Here is a 21,939-nt window from a genome sequence, read left to right as displayed (position 1 = left end):
ATAAATAAAGATTGGATTTACTGCGAACCGCTAATAGTGGTACTGTCTATTGTACAGTGAATCACGATTGTGGTGTTGCGAATCATATTTTATATACTCGATATATTTTATATTAAATACATGTGTATAAGAAAATAACTGCAAGAGCAATTGATAATTTGCTGAGTCAAGCATCTTACTTCTTAACGGGAGCATGTACCTTTTTGGCACCAAAATATCGATTTTTTGAAAACATATCATAAAAAATACTATGTTTTATGCCCTTTTCAAAAATATATAACACTCTATATCTGAGAGGTTTAGAAATATGTGTAAAATGTGTTTTAAGAAATGTATGCACGCTTTTTTCAGCTGACAACATGGCGCGCTATGGATTGTTAGTGTCAGAATGTATTATATACATATTACTTGCTCCAATTGTATGATTATTAAGTTTTTTCCCTTTAGGTTGGTAGCACTGCTTGCTTTAGATGCATTTGAAGGATGTAAGTCATCTGTAACTTACCTAACCTACACTATTGATATTTATTGTTATTGTTTATGTTTACTAACAGTGTTTGTCAGTGTAATTTTATTTGTGTGGTGCCAGTGATCAAAACTTTGGACTCTTAGTGTGTATTTATTATATAAATAAGTGATATTATTGTGTATTAGCCATGCCTAGAGTGAAAAGGTTCAATAAAACAGTCTTACAGAGGTAAACCAATTTCGTAAAAATTCAAGTGAACTAGGACTAAGTGCTTCTCCAGGTACAAGTGAATCTAATAGGCCTAGGCCTAAACAATCATCTAGTTCTAAGAAGATTAATGATTCAAAGTTGACTAAATTTAGTGATTATGACATAAACAATGTAAATATTATAATAGATTTACAACAGATTTCTGGCCTAATAAAATCTTTCACTGCATGTAAATATTGTAGTAGTTCCGGACTGCATTGACATAAGCTAGATGAAGACTTCAAGTGTGGAATAGTACATCGTGTAAATATTTGTTGCAATGTATGTAGACATACTGACTCAGTAATAAGCTCCAAATGTGTTAGAAATATGTATGAGTTGAATCTAAGATATGTTTATGCTCTACGTTCAATCGGCAAAGGCCTAGATTCTGGTAGGGTATTTTCTGCTGTGATGAATATCGCTCCACCAAACAGCCGAATTGAAAAATATAATAAAAAACTGCTTACTGCTGTAACAGAGGTAAGTGAATGTTCACTTAGACAGGCAGCTGATGAAGTTCGTAGCCTAAATGATGATTGTCGTGATATAGCAGCCGCTTTTGACGGTACCTGGCAGAAGCGAGGCTTCACCTCTGTGAACGGCGTAATGACAGCAACATCCTTCGATACAGGAAAGGTTATGGACTTTGAGTGTTTCAGCAAATATTGTAATAAATGTGTCAGAAAACCTCTAAGTCATGACAAAACCCTATTGAAACAGCACAAAAATTCTTGGTACTTGTTTGGCAAATTTTTCAGGTACAAGTGGTGGAATGGAGGTGGCGGGAGCTCTGACTCTTTGTCGCCGCTCTGAGGCTAAAACTCAATGTGCGATACACAAAATACCTTGGAGATGGGGACTCTAAGGTGTTTACTCATGTTGTGGCAAACAATCCCTATGGTGATGATGTTTTGTTAGAAAAACTTGAATGTGTAGGCCATATTCAGAAGCGACTAGGAACAAGACTGCGGCGATTGAAGAGGGATAAAAAAAGGAATCAAATTGAAGGATGGTAAAGGACTTGGAGGACAAGGTAGGTTGACTGATGTAGAGATAGATCACTTACAACGTTTTTATGGGATGGCAATAAGGAATAATTTGGAAGATGTTGAAAAAATGAAGAGAGCAATATGGGCTACGTTCTATCACAAATTATCGACTGACGCAAAAACCTCAGCACGAACTATGCCCGCCTGGGATTGAGTCTTGGTGCAAATACAGACAAGCTCAGGCAAATAATAAGCTAGATGATTTCAAACATACAAACCTCATTGCCTGAATCTATTATGGAAGAAATATAAACCAATCTATAAGGATTTTTCAGCCCCAGCACCTACTAAAAGAGGTGTCTGCACGATAAAACACAGAACCCTAATGAAAGCATCAATAGCGTAATTTGGAATAGGCTACCCAAGACCACATTTGTTGGCATTTCAGACATTAAAATTAGGGGGTTTGTGATGCAGTTCTTAGTTTTAATGAAGGAGCAATGGCCCAAAGTGAATGTTTTGGAACGATTATGCATCCAACCAGGACGCTTTATGGTTGAAGGCCTTCAACAAATCGATTCCAATAGGGTTAAAAAAGCTGACAAAGAAGTCCAAGAAGAAGAAAATAAAAAGAAGAGGATAAAAAGAAGGATAGGAAAAAGAGTAAAAATGAAGAAGATGATTACTGTCCAGGTGGATTTTAAAATGATTATGTGTTTTGAAGTGTAACTAAAACTTTACACCGAAAGTACCGTTTTTGTGACATTTAGGAACACGTTGTTAAACAATTATTAGACTTACAGACTTCAAATTTTACACACTTATTGCAGACTAGTTGGTGAGTAGATTCATGCTTTTTTATCAATATATATTATGTTTTTATAATTTTAAAAAATATTGTATTTACATAATTTAAAAAAATTTTTTGTTAAATTGCTACCACGATAATTTTTTTGTTTATTGAGATATTAAAAAAATGCATGAAAATATAAAGCTGTTAATGTAGAACAAAACCCTAAAGTTTAAAGTCAATATGTCTAATAGTTAGGAGATAATGGTACCGACATGTTGCAGTGTACTCCCATTTAAATAACATGGGACCCGAAAAAGGTACATGCTCCCCTTAATCGTGGTAAATATTAATTTACATAGCAGTAATTCTGCGAGTACAAGCACAAATTATTATTCATTTATCTGTTGTATTTGTAATATATCTTTGTATAGTTGAGCTGATACCAACCTCTAGTATTAATAAAATTGTTTCGGTTAAATTATTGTCCACACATTTCAGTAAAGTTAATATTAGGTAAATAATTGAAATACTTTAAGGAATGGTTTTAGAGCTAATATATAAGAAGTTGAACACCCTTTGAAATATATGTATGTCTTCATAAAGGAGTTTAAATAAAAAATGTAGATCTACATATAATTCAACTCACTAATATATCCACAGTAATATTTAGATATCACATACTTTTGTTAAGATCACTATAAACAGTATAGCTGTGTGTTTATTTGCACCGAAACACTGAAAGCACGTCAATAGTTCCTTTGTAATGTTATTTAGTTTTACAAAGAATAGTAAGCTGGCCAATAATGTCCGGTTAGGTTACATGAAGTGTATATTTCTTATATATATATATATATATATATATATATATATATATATATATATAAAGAAAATCAATAACTATTTTCAGTGCAAAGAGATCAAGAAAATGAATATTTAATAGGAAGAGAAGGATAATTATTGTAAGAAAGTATTTTTTTATGTATTATAACAATTTTTTACAGTAGAAAGAATAAATTAGATGCTATTGCAATTTTTTAAATTTCGGTAATGAATAAATAATTAATATAATGATTTTAGTAAGGTATAGCCTATGTCTCAAGTAGTGAAGCGACTTCTTCTACTATTATTGAACTGATGAATGTAAATTAGAACTCATCCACTTGTTTTATAAAATAATTTCATATTTCATCTATATTTATATAATCGTACAAATATATCGTAGAACTGATTTTAAATATACTAAATATTATTTTAATCCCAGTATAAAAATTTTTAAAGATGGCAGAATAGATGTTTATATGTATCTTAAACTTTATAGAACTGCAGTATAAAATACAAAATCTAGTAACAAGCCAAGCAGTACCGCCTGGTGTGACAAATTGAATAAAGCTGCCGGCCCCAATCTGTCTCGAGTGTTCCAGCTTTACTTAAACAAGCCCTTCTTTCGAACGTCGCGACGTTTAAAGAAAAAAGAACTTACTTCACGCATGACCTGATTTATATATTGTCCACATACTTGCCTTAAGCGTAAACGTTATACGTATGTAAGATAAATCGTGGTAATAGGTGGAAGTAGGTTTAAGAGAAATGCGTGTGTTTTTTGCTGGTGTAAAATACCACTAAATATTATTTGTTGAGCGGAAATAAACACTAATACCTGAGGGTCTACAAAAATTTCGTTAATGTCTTTCAAACTTTCACACCATGGCTTCAGTATCAACAGAACTACATACATTTACAACATTGGTTGAATTTTAACAAAACCTTTTACTTGTGGCAAGACAATGTTTTATATGTATCCGCCGGGAGCAAGTACTTTTTGCGATTCAATGTTTATTGAAATTAAATAAGGCAATTGCCATTTATTACAATTTAATGTAAATAAAAAGTCGTTTGACAGGTATTTGGTCTTCCGATCAAATGTTAGTTTGCTTATTTAAACGAATATGTGACAGATACGGCCAAATACAAAATAATTGAATCGGAAAAAGTAAGCGCTCTATTATTATATATATACATCAATATAATGTTAAAACTCAATAAAACCTTTAACTTGTGGCTAGACAATGTTTTATATATATAATGTTAAAACTCATACTATAATAAAAATAGTATAATTATATTTGTATTCCTTCCTCCTATTGTGAGGTTCTGAAAGATCTATAAGGTTCTTTGTTTGAAGGTTATTTTTGACGATGGAAGGATTGTGAAGGAAACAGGATTTTTCCGGATATTTGCCATCGTTCAGTGAAACAAGAAAACAGTAACACTACGTTCGAGATCTGCAATCAGATCTCTTCTTCAGGTAAAGAACTAATCTAATACATAATTACAAACTAGGTTAAAATAAACAAATCTTACTAAAGCGTTGTGGCACGCCTAAGTCAGGAATCACAACCTATATGTTGTTTGTCAACTTCACTAACACTAAAGACATGCACTTAATACAAAAACTATACAAAACACTAATCATTAACTAAACTACGGAATACAGGTCACAATACGTCTTCACTCGTCTACTAACCACCTACGACTGACCAGAAGGACTAGCCAATGGTAATCGTGACGGCTGGCTAAAACAAGAAGGCGGAAATACAAGGAAAGGGGAACAGGAATAATAAACGAAAGGGTATTTTAGTTAATGATTAGTGTTTTGTATAGTTTTGTATTAAGTGCATGTCTTTAGTGTTAGTGAAGTTGCCCAACAACATATAGGTTGTGATTCCTGACTTAGGCGTGCCACAACGCTTTAGTAAGATTTGTTTATTTTAACCTAGTTTGTAATTATGTATTAGGTTAGTTCTTTACCTGAAAAAGAGATCAGATTGCAGATCTCGAAACGTAGTGTTACTGTTTTCTTGTTTCACTGAACGATGGCAAATGTCCGGAAAAATCTATAAGGTTCTTTTAAAGCTTTAAAGTTTACTTGTAACAACTTTAAAATTAGGTTTTTATAATTTTCATCATATATTTATAAACTACATAGATGTGTACCATTTCATAAAAAAAATAAATCGTATCCAGAGTTATCACACACATTGGAATAAAGGCGGACCGATAAACATAGAAAATAGCAGCCGTAATTTATGGCCCGTAATAAACAAGTCTTTTATTAATAGGCCCTACACTAATTTACATTACTGTAACACGAATACAATAGTCAAAAAATAACACTTGCATAACTCATTTCAAATTATATTAAATATATTGTATTAAAAGAGTATATTATAAAAATGTTTACATTGCCTTTATTATTGCGTGATAAACAGTCATTCGTGCTTAATAAGAAGAGGGCGGGGCCAGCACTGATTTAGTTTGTGTGCTTTCGTGACTCGGGTGTCTGAAATGTTTGGACTTGTTTCCTTAATTAATGATTGCAAACCCAAGGATTAAATCATAACATGTATTATAATAATAAAAATAATGAATTTTTTTCTAATATAAAAATGGAAATCAATAATTATTTGACAATTTATGCATAAAGCGTTTCGCTTAACATAAAGAAGTATGTACATATATGAAGTCTTCAATTCGTTCGAAGATCGCTGAAGTCGTAGATGATAAGTGCTAGATTATTTATATTAACGATTTCAGAGTTTCAGATATCTTTTTAAGACAGGAAACTTTCAGAGGCCTATTACACATATTGGAAAACTTACCCCAGAAATAAGTCTCTTGTAGGGTCTATATTAACGATTTATATTATATATTTGTATTTACGATTTCAGAGTTTCAGATATCTTTTTTAAGACAGGAAACTTTCAGAGGCCTATTACACATATTGGAAAACTTACCCCAGAAATAACAGTCTTTTGTAGGGTCTATATATTAGAAGCTGATAATCAGAATCTTATATAAGATTTAGTCTTCAAAATAATGGCATAACTTAACGTTTACTGGTTAATTTAGAAGTGGGTAAGTTGTTCACTGAAGCATTGTTCATGCCATTGTTGATTCCAAAAACCTGGAATCAATGTTATGCTACCCAGAGAGCGAAACATGTCAAACGGGTTGATTTACACAACAAATATATAATAAAATATCGTAAAATTTCAGTTAGTACAAATCTGCCACACTATTTTTGAAACTATAACTTTAATAGAGGGTTCAAGGCATTTATAAATCTTATATCTTGGGAAAATCGAGATATTTCAAACTCCTAAATTCCTTCTGACTCCAAAAGTCCTAGGATTCGTTTAATCAGTAACGTTTAAAAAAAATCAATTAAAATTGATGTTTTTTGATTAGCACAATCATAATATCAATGCACATCACTATTATCCTCCTCAAACAATACTACATTACAAACAGAATTTTTTAGCTAACTTGATTTCTACCAAAGTTTATGATAATACAGAACATGAGATACATGTTGAAGATGGAGCTTGCATTGCCTACTTGTTACCTTTTTATATTCATAAACACATAAGCCAATATTTAAACTTTTATTTTTGCGGGGCCTTTTGTTAGCAAGGCTATCTTTGTTCAGGACACATCATGAAATAAAGGATATATATATACATATATATATACATATATATATATTATATATATATATATATATATATAATATGTGTGTGGGTGTGGGTGGGTGTGTGTGTGTGTGTGTGTGTGTGTGTGTGTGTGTGTGTTTGTGTTTTACTAAGTGAATTAGCAGGTGACGAAAGCTTTGAGAAAAGTTCCATTATTCCATCTTTAAAGAATGCAATTAGTATGTAGAATATTGGAGCATTGGGAAAAAGGTTTATCGTACTATCACTAGTATAAACAAATTCAACATTTTCCAATATATAATTTTTATTTCGTGCAAGGCCTTTCTGAATCAAAGATTCCATCATCAGGCACTTCAAAATTTATCAAATGTTTACATTTTTAAATAATAATTAATTTTATAATAACATATGGTTAACAATTTGGATGTACAGTTAGCCAGTATAAAATATTTAATCAGAATTACATTTTTAGTTTCTTTATAAATTGAGATGAGAATTTGCACAAAATAAAAATTATATATTGGAAAATGTTGAATTTGTTTATACTATTGATAGTAACGATAAATGCATTAGAAAGTTATAGGCTTTAATTACAAAATATGTATGAGCTATGGTTAACTCATACAGGATTCCGATATGTGCACATATCCGAGTAACCTACAAGTATTGAAAACGTTCGAGTTAGAAATGTGGATGAGGGCTTATAGTACAAGATACAGACAATATCTGCACAGCTTTGTAGATAACGGTCGGTAGGTGGGGCGGGTATATGGCTAGGGATACTGTAGGCCAACAGTTTTAAGTTTGAGGGTCTTAAGATACTGTGGGTACTCGAATGGCGAGAGTCATATGAAAACAAAAACATTTAGTTGGTCGAAATCATAAATCACCCTGTTATGACCCGAAGTACAGTAGGAAATAGATAGGTGTGAGGGACTGTTAAAAATGTAGGTCATACATGTCCAAGAGACGGGATTTTGTATACCTTGGTGGGGCATTGATCGGAAAAATTAAGGCAGTAAAAATCCAGGTATGGGCGTTACGCCTGACTTTAGAAGGCGCCAGTGGGAATATGTTGGGTCACGGCAGGGTCCCGGCAGACAAATAATCGTTACGATTTACGATTTTATATCCGGAGTGATTATTGGGTCTGATACCAGCCAAATAATTTGTCATAGAACAAATCGGTAAAATACATTATGTCAGTGTTTTTATAGGTTAGGTTTAATAATTATACTTCTACATATATAGAATACGTTATTTAGAAACGTTCTAGGTGCAACAAAATGTGGCAAATGATCGAATTTTTCGTTGTTTCAATTCATCTATTATCCATGAGAAAATTTTAATTTAACTATACCTTTCATTAAAACCATTTGTCATCTCGAAAGTCCGTACTCCAGACTGCTGTATTCCCAATAGTAATGTTTGTAATGCTTATATAATATAGATTTTTAGACATATCAATTGTAATTAACAATACATTACGAACCTAATATTGGCGTATATCTACTTTAAGCACTTAAAAAGCCTCGCTTTTGATTCGACTAGACGTTAATTAATAAAACAAATATGTAAATATTTAAATTGACATCATTTTAATTCTATCTCGAAAACCGCTTTTGCAGTGCAAACATATTTGCACATTCCATTACTGTCGGATTATAAATTAATATTGCAAAGTTATTTCGTTTATACTGAATTATACAAACTATATAATAAAAAAAATTCAAAACGGTTTTATTAACTTAGTAATTATTATTTATTACAGCTGGGTAATAAACATTCAGTATCCACTAGGTAACATCCTTTGGTAAAAACATTTCATTTATAAGGAAATCAAGAGTTTTATGTACATTTTTATTTTAATTAAGGGGTAATTGTTGTTAAAAGTATTAGTAGAAACAATGTTATGCATTGTAGCAATATTTTATACTGTTAAGAACATATTTTATAGTTTTGCACTACACAGTTCTAATTATTAATTTATTTACTTTTATTTACTCAATGCAGTTTACATCATACGAGATTTGTGGAAGCTTATTCCTAGTACAATATAAAACTAAGGTCTTATTGAGTATCTATAATATAACTCTTTGGTAACGATAACAGTTAGTCATTTAAGTGAATGAGAACAATTAAAAGCTTTTTTTAATGATTGGAAGAATAATTAATTATGATTAGGTTGATAATAGAATACTCGAAATGATTTCTAGTCAAAGAATTATATTCTAAAAATACCAAATAATGAAATGATTGAAAATAGTAAATGCTTGAAAATTTACAAGTAAGGCCTAGTAGCAATTAATTCGTAATTATTTAGGTTTAAGACAATCGCGTAAATTATGAACAAACACTTCAATAAATGACATTTTAAGAAAAATTGTAAATTCGCTTGTAAATAACAATTACACTCATTATCTGAGTGTTAGCGTGCCTTTTAATTTATGTTTGTTGGTTTATATGTCTGTATGATAAAGAATGAATAAACTGACGAATAATTTAAAATTTTCTATGAAGCTTTGTCGACAGAATATTAGTCAGTACATTTGGGTAAACATTGTATACAATTACAATTTCTGTAAATTTACATTTACAATTACAATATTAATTTAACATTATAATTAATTTCAAAATTATATATGAATATGTTCTTTGGTGGTTAATGTCAATGTTTCCATTAACCTAAGCGTCATTGAAGCCTATCACTCAGGGAGCTAACGATTTTAATTTTAACTTAATGGGAGATATAAATATTACTTATCTGTATGATTTTCATTATGTTATTAAGGATCTCGAGAATCAAATGAGCTTAAACTTGAAATGTTCCATTCCTTCTCAATGAAGCGAAGTTACGGGACTTGGTTTGTCGTAATCTTGTAATCATCCGTATTATCAAAATATTAAAGTAAACAATCGTAAAGTAAATAAAAACTAAATCTCCATGGTTTTAGTGTTATATTACTTTTAACAGCAAAATTACTCTATACAATATAATTAATATTACAGTTCTTTTTATCCTTATAGGGTTACTTTTAAAGGATTGGTTTATAAAAGAACCTTATTAAGCCTGAAACAATACATCTTGTGATTAGCAAATGCTCATTCAATTCCACACCTATTCATATCTCGGGGGTTTAGTCTGTGTGTATTTTGGCCTACCTACCTGCACGCACTCTTTGTTAAAAATAATGATTAAGATTTCTGTTTGCATTACATGAATCTGTTTGCGTTCCACCCAAATGAAACTAATATTTTTATAAAATATTCTACATATAATTTATATTTAGTGCATTATATATTTTTCAAGGTATTGAAACTCTCCAAGAGATTTTTAAAACGCTTTTGGGTCATATTTAATCGGCGGTGCTCTGTAATTATGCATTAAACTGGGTATGACACGGGCACATATCTCATTAATCTGTTCTATGGAATAAAACAGATTGTAGTTCAATCTAAACTACCTAAATAATCACTTCCTACTGTATGTGTACAATACAAAGTATGTAACAAATTAGCTTTAAACGAGCGTGCAATAATGTTTTATAGTGTAAGGATAGGTGTTAAATTTATAGAATTTTATGTAAAATGAACTTAAAATGTAATGAAACACATCCCAGACCTTTAGTACCACCCAGTTCTGAAATGTATAAATAAATATTCAAAATCTGTTTAAATACATGCTTTGTTCCGATTTATATTACGTTAAATTCATAAAATAGATTATAAACACTCAAACTTTTTTAATAAAACTTTGAGAGAATATTATAAAATATGATAGTAATAATGTTTAAATAAATTATGTGTGTGCGTGTGTTTTGTAATTGAGTAATTACCAACAACCAACAATGTCACTCAAAGAGAGGTATACATTTTAAACTGTCAGTTAAAATCTAAAGATCAAATCAGCAATCTAATTTGCGGTTCATAATTCGAACTGAGAATTACTAAACACAGTGTAAGATTAGAAGATTAAGTTTGCTTGGCAATATCCCGCAGTCGATTGTACTGCGTTCAGCACACAACTACTAAAACGATTATAGCAGTTAATGTTTATAAAATTTTTACATTTATCGCACTAAATTAAATCCATATACTAATTATAATATAAAGGATTCTTTAGCTTTACACGTGTGAATATCTTTACTGCTACGAAAGCATGAGCGTCCTAAGCTAACTTACCTGAGTAACAAATATTCCTTTAAAATCGATCCATTAATAATTTTTCCTTAATGTACAAGGAACCCATTTACCAAGACTTGGATTTCCAGCTGATTTATATCAAGGTTTATTGAATCGACGGGCATACAGGCTTATACAGACAAACTGTACTTTCACTATACCATCCCAAAAGTTGGAAAGGACTTCCGCGAACAAAAGCATAAGTTTCAATTTCCTAAGGACCTCCTATCAAGATCTATCAAGTAAACAGACAAGCAGAGGAACGGACATTCCTATTGACATTTTGCCGCCAAAATAAGTAAATGTATTCCTTTGGTAAATAGAAATGTATGCTCCAAGTATCTATTTTCTAATACTTTTCGTTAGTAGTTATTGCAGAGATGGACAGACAGCTATAGGACCATACAATTGCACGATTATTAGAAGAACCAGTCCAGTCCTTATTCTAGTAAACAAGCTTAAGATCTTTTTAAATGTAATGAAAGGAAGCTATTTCCAACCAATATTTTTATGTCATATATTGTCTTCCCTTATTTGGCTTTTATGAAATGAATCGGCCCCTCAGCACAGGAAATGCCAGCCAGAGTGGTTTAATAAAGGAGTAACAAATGAGTCATTACAAGACAAAAGGCTGAGAAGTGGTGAGGAGACATCTATTGTGAGAAGTTTTCTTCCATTAATGTTGAGTCAGCTTCCAAACTCTTGTATTTTCTTGAGAGTCGAAGTAAAATTTTGATGCATTTAGTATTAAGCATTGGACTGCTGGATTTATATTTTGTAGTTGACAGGTGCTAAGAATAATTAGTTGGTTATCAAACATTATTTTGCCAAACAAAACTTTATTGGGTTAATGATTGGAATAATAGGTGTATTGTGTTTATTTTCATACAATACGTGATGGAATACAATAATGAAAGCTTGTATTAGCGTAAGTAACACTGCGTCACTCAATTTAAAATATTATATACCTCATCAACCCGGTACATTTCATAGGGATGATTGTGTTCAAAATGTAATTGCAATATCTAGTACCACATGATTAGAATTCAATAAAGTTGCCTTAATCTATTGGTTGATATTTTAATTTTCCTTGTCATATCATCTAGAAACATAAAGATTTGGTATAAAGTGTATTATTCACATGATTGACTTTTTAGTTTTCTACGGTTTCATTTGCCCAGTAATGTAGTATACCTATTCTCCTGTATCGGCATGTATGTTATAAACATCTGTGATTTTAGGTTATACATAACATGCATTTATTTATAGTATTTATTAATACATTTAATGAATACTTTGAAGAGAATATTATATATTATTATTTTATGATTTATTATCTAATTTATGTTAATATTGTGCCTTCAGATAACTATTGGTGTATATTAGTTTTCAGGTACTTAAAATTCTATATTCCTGTCCATATATTGTTTTATTTTCATGGTTAAAATTGATTAACATGTAAACAAACAGCTTTTACGCTTTGTTTCAATGGTTTGTAATACAATAAATAATAGTAAATGTATAAATAAATTTAAATACTTTTTTCAGAGATTTCTTTGCTTCTTGTACTAGCTCGGTAACAGTACGTTTGTTGGGCCTTCAATTGTATGGGTGTCTGTCCTGTAAATTAGTGTAAGCCTAGTACACTCTAAATAGCGTATACCTGTTTTTCAATTAGTACATGTTTAATGACATTTCAAGTTCAACTCTTTGGTTTATATAAAGCAATTACAGTTTCTTGACATGAAATGATAATGCTTCTTGTCTTTATATTACGGCGTTGGTAAATAAGAAGTCATTTTTTACAGTTTCTTCATGTTTTATGAATAGTAGGGAAGTTACCAAGAGTATAAAAATAACAAAACACAGGTAGTTGGTATCCGGAATCTTTTTAACTACGATAGTAATCTGCCAATGACAAATAATAAATATTGCAATATTCTTGTGATATATATTATACATTTAAAACTATGATGCAAAATGTTTTGTTTTAAATTACAACAATGGTCATACTATCAAAGTTACATCATCAAGAAAATGAAACTCCCATGTCTCAACTGTAAATACCTTGTTATAGCAAGAATGTAATTAGAAATCAATTAACCCTCTTCTTCTAAACCAAGGTTAAAATTCCTCAACGCAGTGGAATTGCTTGACCAATGCTAGGATTAAGGGAGGGCCAATTCAGATTGAGTTATATATGATTTCGTTTGTAATAAAGAGAAGTACATCCGAATAGTTCATCCCTTAATAAGGATTTAATCGAAGTGATAAATTACATCCTTCAACCCTGAAAGCGAATCATCAATATAAATTTGTCTGTAAAGCATTCTTATGAGTCATAAGTAACTAGCCAGGCTTATATTTTTCGTCTATATGTAACTGTTGATAAACTTGAGCTAATCCAAATTTAACAAAATAATTCATTTGATTCAACAATTAAAAAAAAAAATTGGAATTGATGGACTAGGGTACAAATCATATACCCTTCAAAAATACCTATTTTACCATTATTCTTAAGGAAACACATTTAGTGCTTACCAATCTGATACCAAAAATTGTTCCAAAACCCTATGTTTTACTAGCTTAATTAATGAACATTCAAAAACTGGCTTTAAAACGAAAGGAAAGGACATGGTCATAAATAAATTGGGGTGAGAACTTGAAACATGTTTTTCTTTCAACCACATCTGGAACTTGTAAATGTTGTAAAGTGAACCATCTTTATAATTTAGTCAATATAGAGTAAATATTATAGTGCAGCGTTCCCTTGAGTGTACCAACTGCTGAGCAATCCGTCATCTTTGATTCAACAGGTGGCCTTATCACAACATAATATACTAGTTAATACATCTATTTTAGTACCAGAACTACATCGTTATATTATAATAGTAATTAAATTATTTAAATAATAATTTGGAAAGATAAGATAAAGTAGAGTGTATTCAATACCTATGATAAAATAGAAGTAAATAATTTGTATAAAGATTTCAAAGGAGAGCAGGTGAAAGTAGATACGGAGTATCTAAATTTGGAACTTAGTCAAAGAGAAAACTCTACCGGTTAACATTCAACTTTATATTTATAATTTTGATCTTTTAGTGTACCTAACATCTTTATTTTGGTCTTAATTAAAATACTCAGGCAGAAAATAAATGACTGAAGGGCCAGATTAAGTTTAGAATAGAAACTGCTTCCTTTTCTTTTTAAAAACTGAAAACTAAATATCTCATGCTTTAACCCGGGATAGGTAGCGTCGTTAGGTTGCGCCTAACAAAAACGTTTGTTATATATAATTTTTTTTTAATTTTAGACTCAAACTTTTCAAACTCCAGCTATTCTCAAATGAGTATTTGAGTCACGTTTTTGAAGTTGTTATGCGATGATTCACGCACACGTGGTCTGTGAGAGGGAGGGGGAAGTGCGCCCCGCCGGCTTTGTTAGTCTGCGCCTCGCCACGATACCGACCGCGTCGCTGGCAGTGTTAGGTGCGCTATAACCTCGATACCTTTGGCGTTATTGTTTTGTTCATTTTACGCTGTTGTGATGTTCTATTGATAAGTGTTACAGTGACGTTATAATGGCTTACAGACCTAGTGATTCTGTTCTTTTAAGTTGGATAGAAGAAGAGTACGATGTCGCTACTGATGAAACTTTTGCTTCTGGCTGTGAAAGTGACGCTACTACTGAAAATTCTCCACATCATACTGATACGGAGCAATCCAACGATTCTGCTAGTGATGAAAGAGCCAATCTCCCAATTTCTGAACCACCTAACCCTCCAATTCTTCAGTGTATACCTTCCAGAACCACATTGCAGCCCTCAAGTCAGCATAGAAGCCAGAAACGTCCACCTGCAACAGCTACAATGCAGCTGTCTGGAATCCAATATACTGGAAAGGACGAGCATACTAATTGGCAAGTACATAAACAACAAAATAAGAAAAGAAAAACTATTATTAATAATAATATAATAACTATAATAAAAGAATAATATTATTACTAAACTGCCCGGCGTAAAAGGTGAAGCGAAAAACCGGAAAAAGCGCTGTAGATTGTTGGAAATTGTTTATTTCTGATGAAACTAACAATGATATTGTATATTTTACAAATGCAAAGCTATCTAAAATGGCCAATTCGTATCAAAAGAAGGAAAAAGACTGCCCCCAAACTAACTTTGATGAACTATTAGCCTTTTTTGGTGTTCTATACATGTTGGGTGTAAAGAAAAGCAACCATTTGAACACATCAGAAATGTGGGAAACTAATGGTACAGCTCCAGAGTTTTTCAGAGCAATAATGTGTGAAAGACGTTTTCACCAGTTGTATAGGGCTATTCGGTTCGATGACAAGGGAACTCGAAATGCTCGTAAAAAAATTGACAACCTGGCTTCAATCAGAAAGGTTTTTGAGAGTTTCGTCAGTAGTTGTAATTCAAGTTATACACCTGGGGAATACCTAACAATAGATGAGAAGTTAGAGGGTTTTCGCGGAAGATGTATGTTCCGCCAGTATATCAGCAGTAAACCTGACAAATATGGAATTAAAATTTATGCGATGGTTGATGCCAGAACCTTTTTTACAGTTAATATGGAAATTTATCCTGGTAAACAACCAGCCGGATGTCCTTACCCTACAGACAATTCTGCAGCCGCAGTCGTAAAGAGAATATTCCGACCCATTGACAAATCTGGCAGGAACATTACTATGGATAATTATTTTACTTCAGTTCCACTTGCCAATGATCTGTATGCTAACCATAGGACAACAATAGTAGGCACAATCAGAAAAAACAAGCCTCAATTACCACCAGAATTTTTGAATGTCAAGGAAAGACCAGTTGGAAGCAGTATGTTTGGATTCGGCAAAGAACCTAATAATACTTTGTTAGTTTCATATGTGCCCAAGAAAAATAAAAATGTTCTTATGCTTTCCACTCTACATGATGATGATACCAACGACCCTGAAACCGGAGATGACAACAAACCAGAAGTCATTACTTTTTATAATTTAACTAAAGGAGGTGTTGATGTTGTTGATAGGAAGAAAAAAGACTATAGTGTCAAAAGAGTCAACAACAGATGGCCTCTAGTAATCTTCTGTGGTCTTCTTGATCTGGCTACTGTCAATGCCCAGATCATTTATTTCTCAAATACGGGAGATACAATTCCAAGAAGAAAATTCATCACCAATCTTGCAATGGACCTGGTCAAACCACATCTTTTGAGACGTGCCTCAGTCGATGTGCTATCAATTGGACTCAGACAGTCAATCAAAAACGTTCTTGGCCAAGACCTTCCTGTCAGGAATGAGAGACAAGGTAATTATTGCTCAATATACTCGTACTTTATGTTTCCAAAGAAAATTAAATTGAACAACAAATAGTATTGATATAAATGTAAACTATAATCATTAATAGTACATAAACATAATAATAATAACTATGGTATGTGTCTTTATCTTTGCAGAAACATTCGGGCGGAAACCAAGGTGTGCCTACTGCCCCGTTCGAAAGAACCGATTTACCTCAGTCTGCTGTGGTAATTGCAGAAAATCTATTTGCAAAGAGCATACTGGACAAACAAAAATAGTATGCAGTGAATGTGTTTCCCAAGAAGTCCAAACAACTGACTGAAGAGAACATTTTAGGGGAAAACATTTGTCATTGACGATTTGTTTGAGCTATTTTTATTGAAATTGTATTGGACTGACATGAATTTTAGATGAACAATTCTAATTATACTTTCACTTAGCAATGTAATACTTGTGTTACTTTCATCCCTCTCTTGATATTTACCGTAATATTAAACACATTCTAATAAGTTAAACTAGTTTCCGATCATGTCACAATTTAATACCAGATAGAAATGTAGGTATTTACATTATGTATATATATATATATATATATATATATATATATATATATAAAATGGATGTAATATATGTTAAAATTTATAAGAATACTATAAATGTTATAAAATTTATTCAAACTGCCAAAACAAGTCTGTATAAGCACACTAAACTGATGTTAGGGAGCGCCTATACGCGCTACCTCTCGTGTTCCTTACGATAACGCTACCGATCCGATCCCGGGTTAAATAACTGTCAGCCCTATCAATAAGTATAGGTTAAGATAATTTTTTAACATTATCAGGAATTGACGCGCGTGATAGAATTTAATAGATGCTTATCATTGAAAATCTAACAAGAATATGTATTAAAATTATAGTTAACGTAAGATAGGACAACTGTCCTTGAAAAATGTATTATCCATGACTAAGCATCGATCATTGAATATAAACTTTTTGATTGAATTTACCATTTCAAGCTATAAGTTGACCTGCCTACAAATTTACATAACATTTGCATACTGAAATTGGTGTTAGAGTATCCTAAAGCGACAACTTCTGAAACTTCTTAGGCTCATGAATACCAACAAAATATCCATATTCTTTAATGTCTATGATTTAATCAACTGGAACAATTTAATTCGTGCGTATTGTCTGTCTGCTCTGAATCTCAGAAACATTATGACATATATACTTGAAAGTTTCCATGAAGCTTTTTGTTACATGAGGGAAAACACAGCAGTAGGACTCAATCGTTGGAGCGTAGGACTTAAGCAGTTCGAACTCGAGTTGATGGTTGCCAATATTTTCAACACTTTTATGAAGAATATAGGCGGCACTAGGGCATGCAAGAGATGTCTCCTTATGGCCACTGTAAACATCACATATATTTTAAGTGTAGAAGTGTGGAACCAACAGGACCAAAAGATATAGTAAGCGTGTGCTGAGAGCCCAGTGGAGAGCAGCGCTTATGGCCACCTGTGTGTACCGTATCGGGTGCTGTTGTGGGCCGGAGTCATACCCATCGACATCCCGGCGTTGAGAGACCGATGATATTTCGCCGCTCGAAGGCAAAAATATGCGTCGGTAACAGTGAGGAAAGAAACCATGCAGATTCGCCAATAACATGGAACGAGAGTACTGATAATAGATGAATCTTTCGTCTCATCAGACACCTGAACGACTGGATGGACCGAGTCCTCGGGGAGAGTAACTTCTAACTGTGTCAGTTCCAGACTGGGCAATGTTACTTAAGGAAGTACCTTCACTGATTGTGAGAAGTCGCATCCTTTTGGTATGCGTACTGCACGGAGGACGATGATGATGCTCGTTATTCGTTATTCGAGTTTCCGAACGCAAAAAACACTTATCTTCACTCCCGGTAAAGACTTGGTAAGACCATGGTGGGGTTAATGATGCGAAGCGATGAGCCATGGAATGACATTTCTGAGTTAATTTATGTTCTCTTTGGGTGGAAATAGAGAAGAGAGTTGACTGACAAACCCTTTGGATCATAGAAAAGTAGCACTGCTCTGTTATGACGCATGACACGGGCCTGGAGTTCTAAAAAAGGTTCCCGGCCTGGATTACTGCGACCCGTAGGGATTTACAGGGTATTCCCTGTGTCAAACGGGACGAGTTCCACTGTCTCTACTTAAATGCATTCCCCCTTTATAAAATAAAAATTGTATACAAACTTACTATAGACACATTAATTTATAATAATTTTATATATACTGTATTAATCGTATGTTCTATTGTTTAGTTCCAATGTTATGTTTTCATGAATGACCAGTAACATCACTAGTCTGAAAGTTCAAGAATACAAAGGGAAAGGATCAATGCTATCAGATACGATCGTGAGTTGACCGCTAAGATAAGTTCACTGTATTGGGAGAAACACTCTTGGCTCAATAACAATTTTATTTTATAGCCAAGACTTCTTCCTAGACCCAATAGAAAGAGATCTTATTACGTTGTATTGCAATTTTAAGAAAGTAACCCTTATACATGAATGAAATATATAATTATAATAAAACTAACTGAAGATAAAACTTTTTTAATATGGCCCTGAAATAAAAACGTGACAATATTTACTGTTAAAATATGAGTAATCAACCGCTGTATTTTGTTTTTTATTGAACTGAATGTATGTCAAATGTTTGTATGATTTGTGTTCTAACATATGTATGTAAAGACGTAAAAAAATTATTTGTCAGTAAAAAGTAGAGAGGAAATCTTTTAATTCAAGGGAGGCAAGTTAAATATAAATAAAAAAAATATTTTCCATAAGTTTCTTCTATATAATAGTATACTCTATTGTGGGCACTAGGATGTTTGCAAGCATTCGCTTGTTCGTTATTTCAGTTACATTTTACAAAAACTACTTTATTGTATCAGCCAATAAATACTTTGTAACAGTTTTACCATCATAATAAACCGATAAAAACAACATGCATGCTGTACATAACCCTGCTTAAAGCCTTTAGATAACTATTGTGTAACAAATGTTTATCTATAGTCTTCGCTTCCTTCGCTTCTGATTAGTTTTGGCTCTCATTTCGTATTCATGCTACATTGACTAAGGAATCTTGACTAAAACATTAAAATTGTTTAGCCAATGAATGAGATATTTGCATTAGATTGAACATTATTTATAATTATACGCCTGCAGAATTAAGAAAAACTAATATTTGGTTGCGTAATGAGTACACAATAAATAGATTCAATAACTTTAATAATATTGGACAAAACGCTTATCGAACGGTGTAAGAAATAGAAGTTCATTTATATTGAGAAAAAATCTAATGTTTATAGCATTCTGCAATTTTTTTATCTATTAAAAGTCGGGAAAAAAATCTAAATAGCAATTAAGCTACTTTTACGAAAACATAACATAAGTATATATTTCATAACATTAAACTTCTACCCTGTTATTTTTTTTAGCTCTGAGGAAAATAGTCTAACGCTGAAACCTCATATTATTGTACTCAGTTTGTATAAAAAATATTCTAGTATTCCCTGATTTCTTCATGGTTAATCATAAAACCATTTTATAATACATTTTGCTAACGCTCATTCAAATCCCATGGTGTGACATGCCTAATGAACAAACTCTGTGTTTTCCTCATTTAAATACGAAACTTCATGGAAACTTTCAAGTATACATGTCATTATGTTTTTATATATAAATATGAAAACATCCATTCGTTACTAAATTGTTTCAATATGCAAATAATTTTAGAACAAAACTTTATTTCGTTGAAATGAATAGGGAAAATTTAGGACCCAATTGTAATTGGGAGAAATAGCTATTGACATATCTCTGTCTTTCTTCGTCCTATTATGCTGTTTAATTTTTATGAAACTAAAAGATGAAAATATAAATTTCTTTGAAGATTTCAGTGCTATGTCAAAAGTATAAAAATTTTACTTTTAACCTTTTACTAATTTAAATTGTTTCCATTTTAAATTATAAATGTTTAAATTCTATATTTACGTTTAGAGTTATTTGTTAAAAGTAAAGAAATTATATATTTACCGCAAAATACACAGCACAAAAACTAAAGTGGCTAATAAACTTTCACACACAACAATAGATAATCCTTGTGTTCGGGTCAGAGCCACTCGCCATTGTTGTTAAAATACAGCTGCAATGGTTTTGTTTGGTGGATTCTCTTCCGCTATCTGCAGTTGTCCGGTATATCCCTCAGTTTTTTTTACCGCCGTGAACCAAAAGATTAGGCTGATCGTAAAATATAAAGAGCAGTCACGTTGACAATTTGTGGAACTCACAATCATTTTGCATCTCGTATTCATCAAATAACTGCATATTTGTTCACAGATTCGCCAGAATTAAGGAATTCCTTGTACATTACACATAACTGACACTCGTAATTAAAAATTCAATACTTTTTAATAGTAATAGCAGTGTTAAAGTTTTTAATGAAACTCAGTCCACAACTGGGCCTTATTAAAACATCAGTTTTCCATGTATGTATGTCTGTCTGTCTACTTCGTACACTGGTCTGTCCGTAACATAGTGGAAAGAACGTAGCAACTTTCAAATTTGTACATCGATTTCTCTTGGTTCATGGAGGAACCTAAATAACTTTGAAGTCAAAAATTATAAAGTCACTACGTTTCAACGTATGCATATCCGGTTGCTCTTATTCCAAGAAAAGGCCCCATTATTTTAAAAGAATTATGTCAAAAATCAGTTCTACTCTCTTTATATTTGTCTATCTGTCCTTATATGCTACAAGTCTTAATAAAAAACTCGTAAAGACTTTAAAATTAACTTATGGTTTTTTATTATCAAATAATCATTACTTTTCATATCACAGGGTCAAAGGGCAGTCTTCCTGTCTCTATGTCCATCCGTCAGCGTTTCTCTTTAACATCGATTTAAAAAATTACTCCCATGACTTGAAGGCAAGTAAGAATCTCTTTGGTAAGTAATTATAAATATCAGAAGTTATTAAACAGGCTATGCAAATTATTAACGTTTCCCAGAACACATGTACACATGCAATAGCTCAAAAGTATTATGTTTTATAAAAATATTAATAGCCAACACATGTTTAGATATAGTGTTGGTGTAAAGAATTTGAACTTTATAAGAAAACATAATAAATTAGTGAAAAAAGAAATATTCTAAAAACTAAAATTACATTTTCATATTTATAACGTAAACTATTTGCTATAAACATTTTGCCCTTTTAAGTTGCAATAAAATCGTTTTAGTGGAATATAATATTCTCTTATTTTAGGTAATATTAAACGTGGTGAATTTGGGACTTCCTTGTTGGATAAAGAATCAGCTAAAAGGCTCTAACAAGTGAAGTATGTTATTTATTGTCCTTAGGCCTACTTGAAAGTCAAATGACAAATTGGTTTTGGCACAAGGGTT

At 31.9% G+C, this 21,939-nt stretch overlaps 1 protein-coding gene across 1 annotated transcript; it reads left to right on the top strand.

Moving 5' to 3' along the window:
• Nucleotides 1-14,758: 14,758 nt before the first annotated feature.
• Nucleotides 14,759-18,080, top strand: LOC124368236. Its single transcript, XM_046825512.1, has 4 exons — nucleotides 14,759-15,096; nucleotides 15,510-16,498; nucleotides 16,647-16,718; nucleotides 17,983-18,080. Exons 1-4 carry the CDS (start codon nucleotides 14,759-14,761, stop codon nucleotides 18,078-18,080), a joined length of 1,497 nt encoding a protein of 498 aa, XP_046681468.1.
• Nucleotides 18,081-21,939: the final 3,859 nt, after the last annotated feature.

This window comes from Homalodisca vitripennis, chromosome 8 (genome assembly GCF_021130785.1).
Source record: "Homalodisca vitripennis isolate AUS2020 chromosome 8, UT_GWSS_2.1, whole genome shotgun sequence".
Taxonomy (NCBI): domain Eukaryota; kingdom Metazoa; phylum Arthropoda; class Insecta; order Hemiptera; family Cicadellidae; genus Homalodisca; species Homalodisca vitripennis.
Note: the sequence above shows the minus strand (reverse complement) of the source record. Positions and strands in the feature narration are given on the sequence as shown.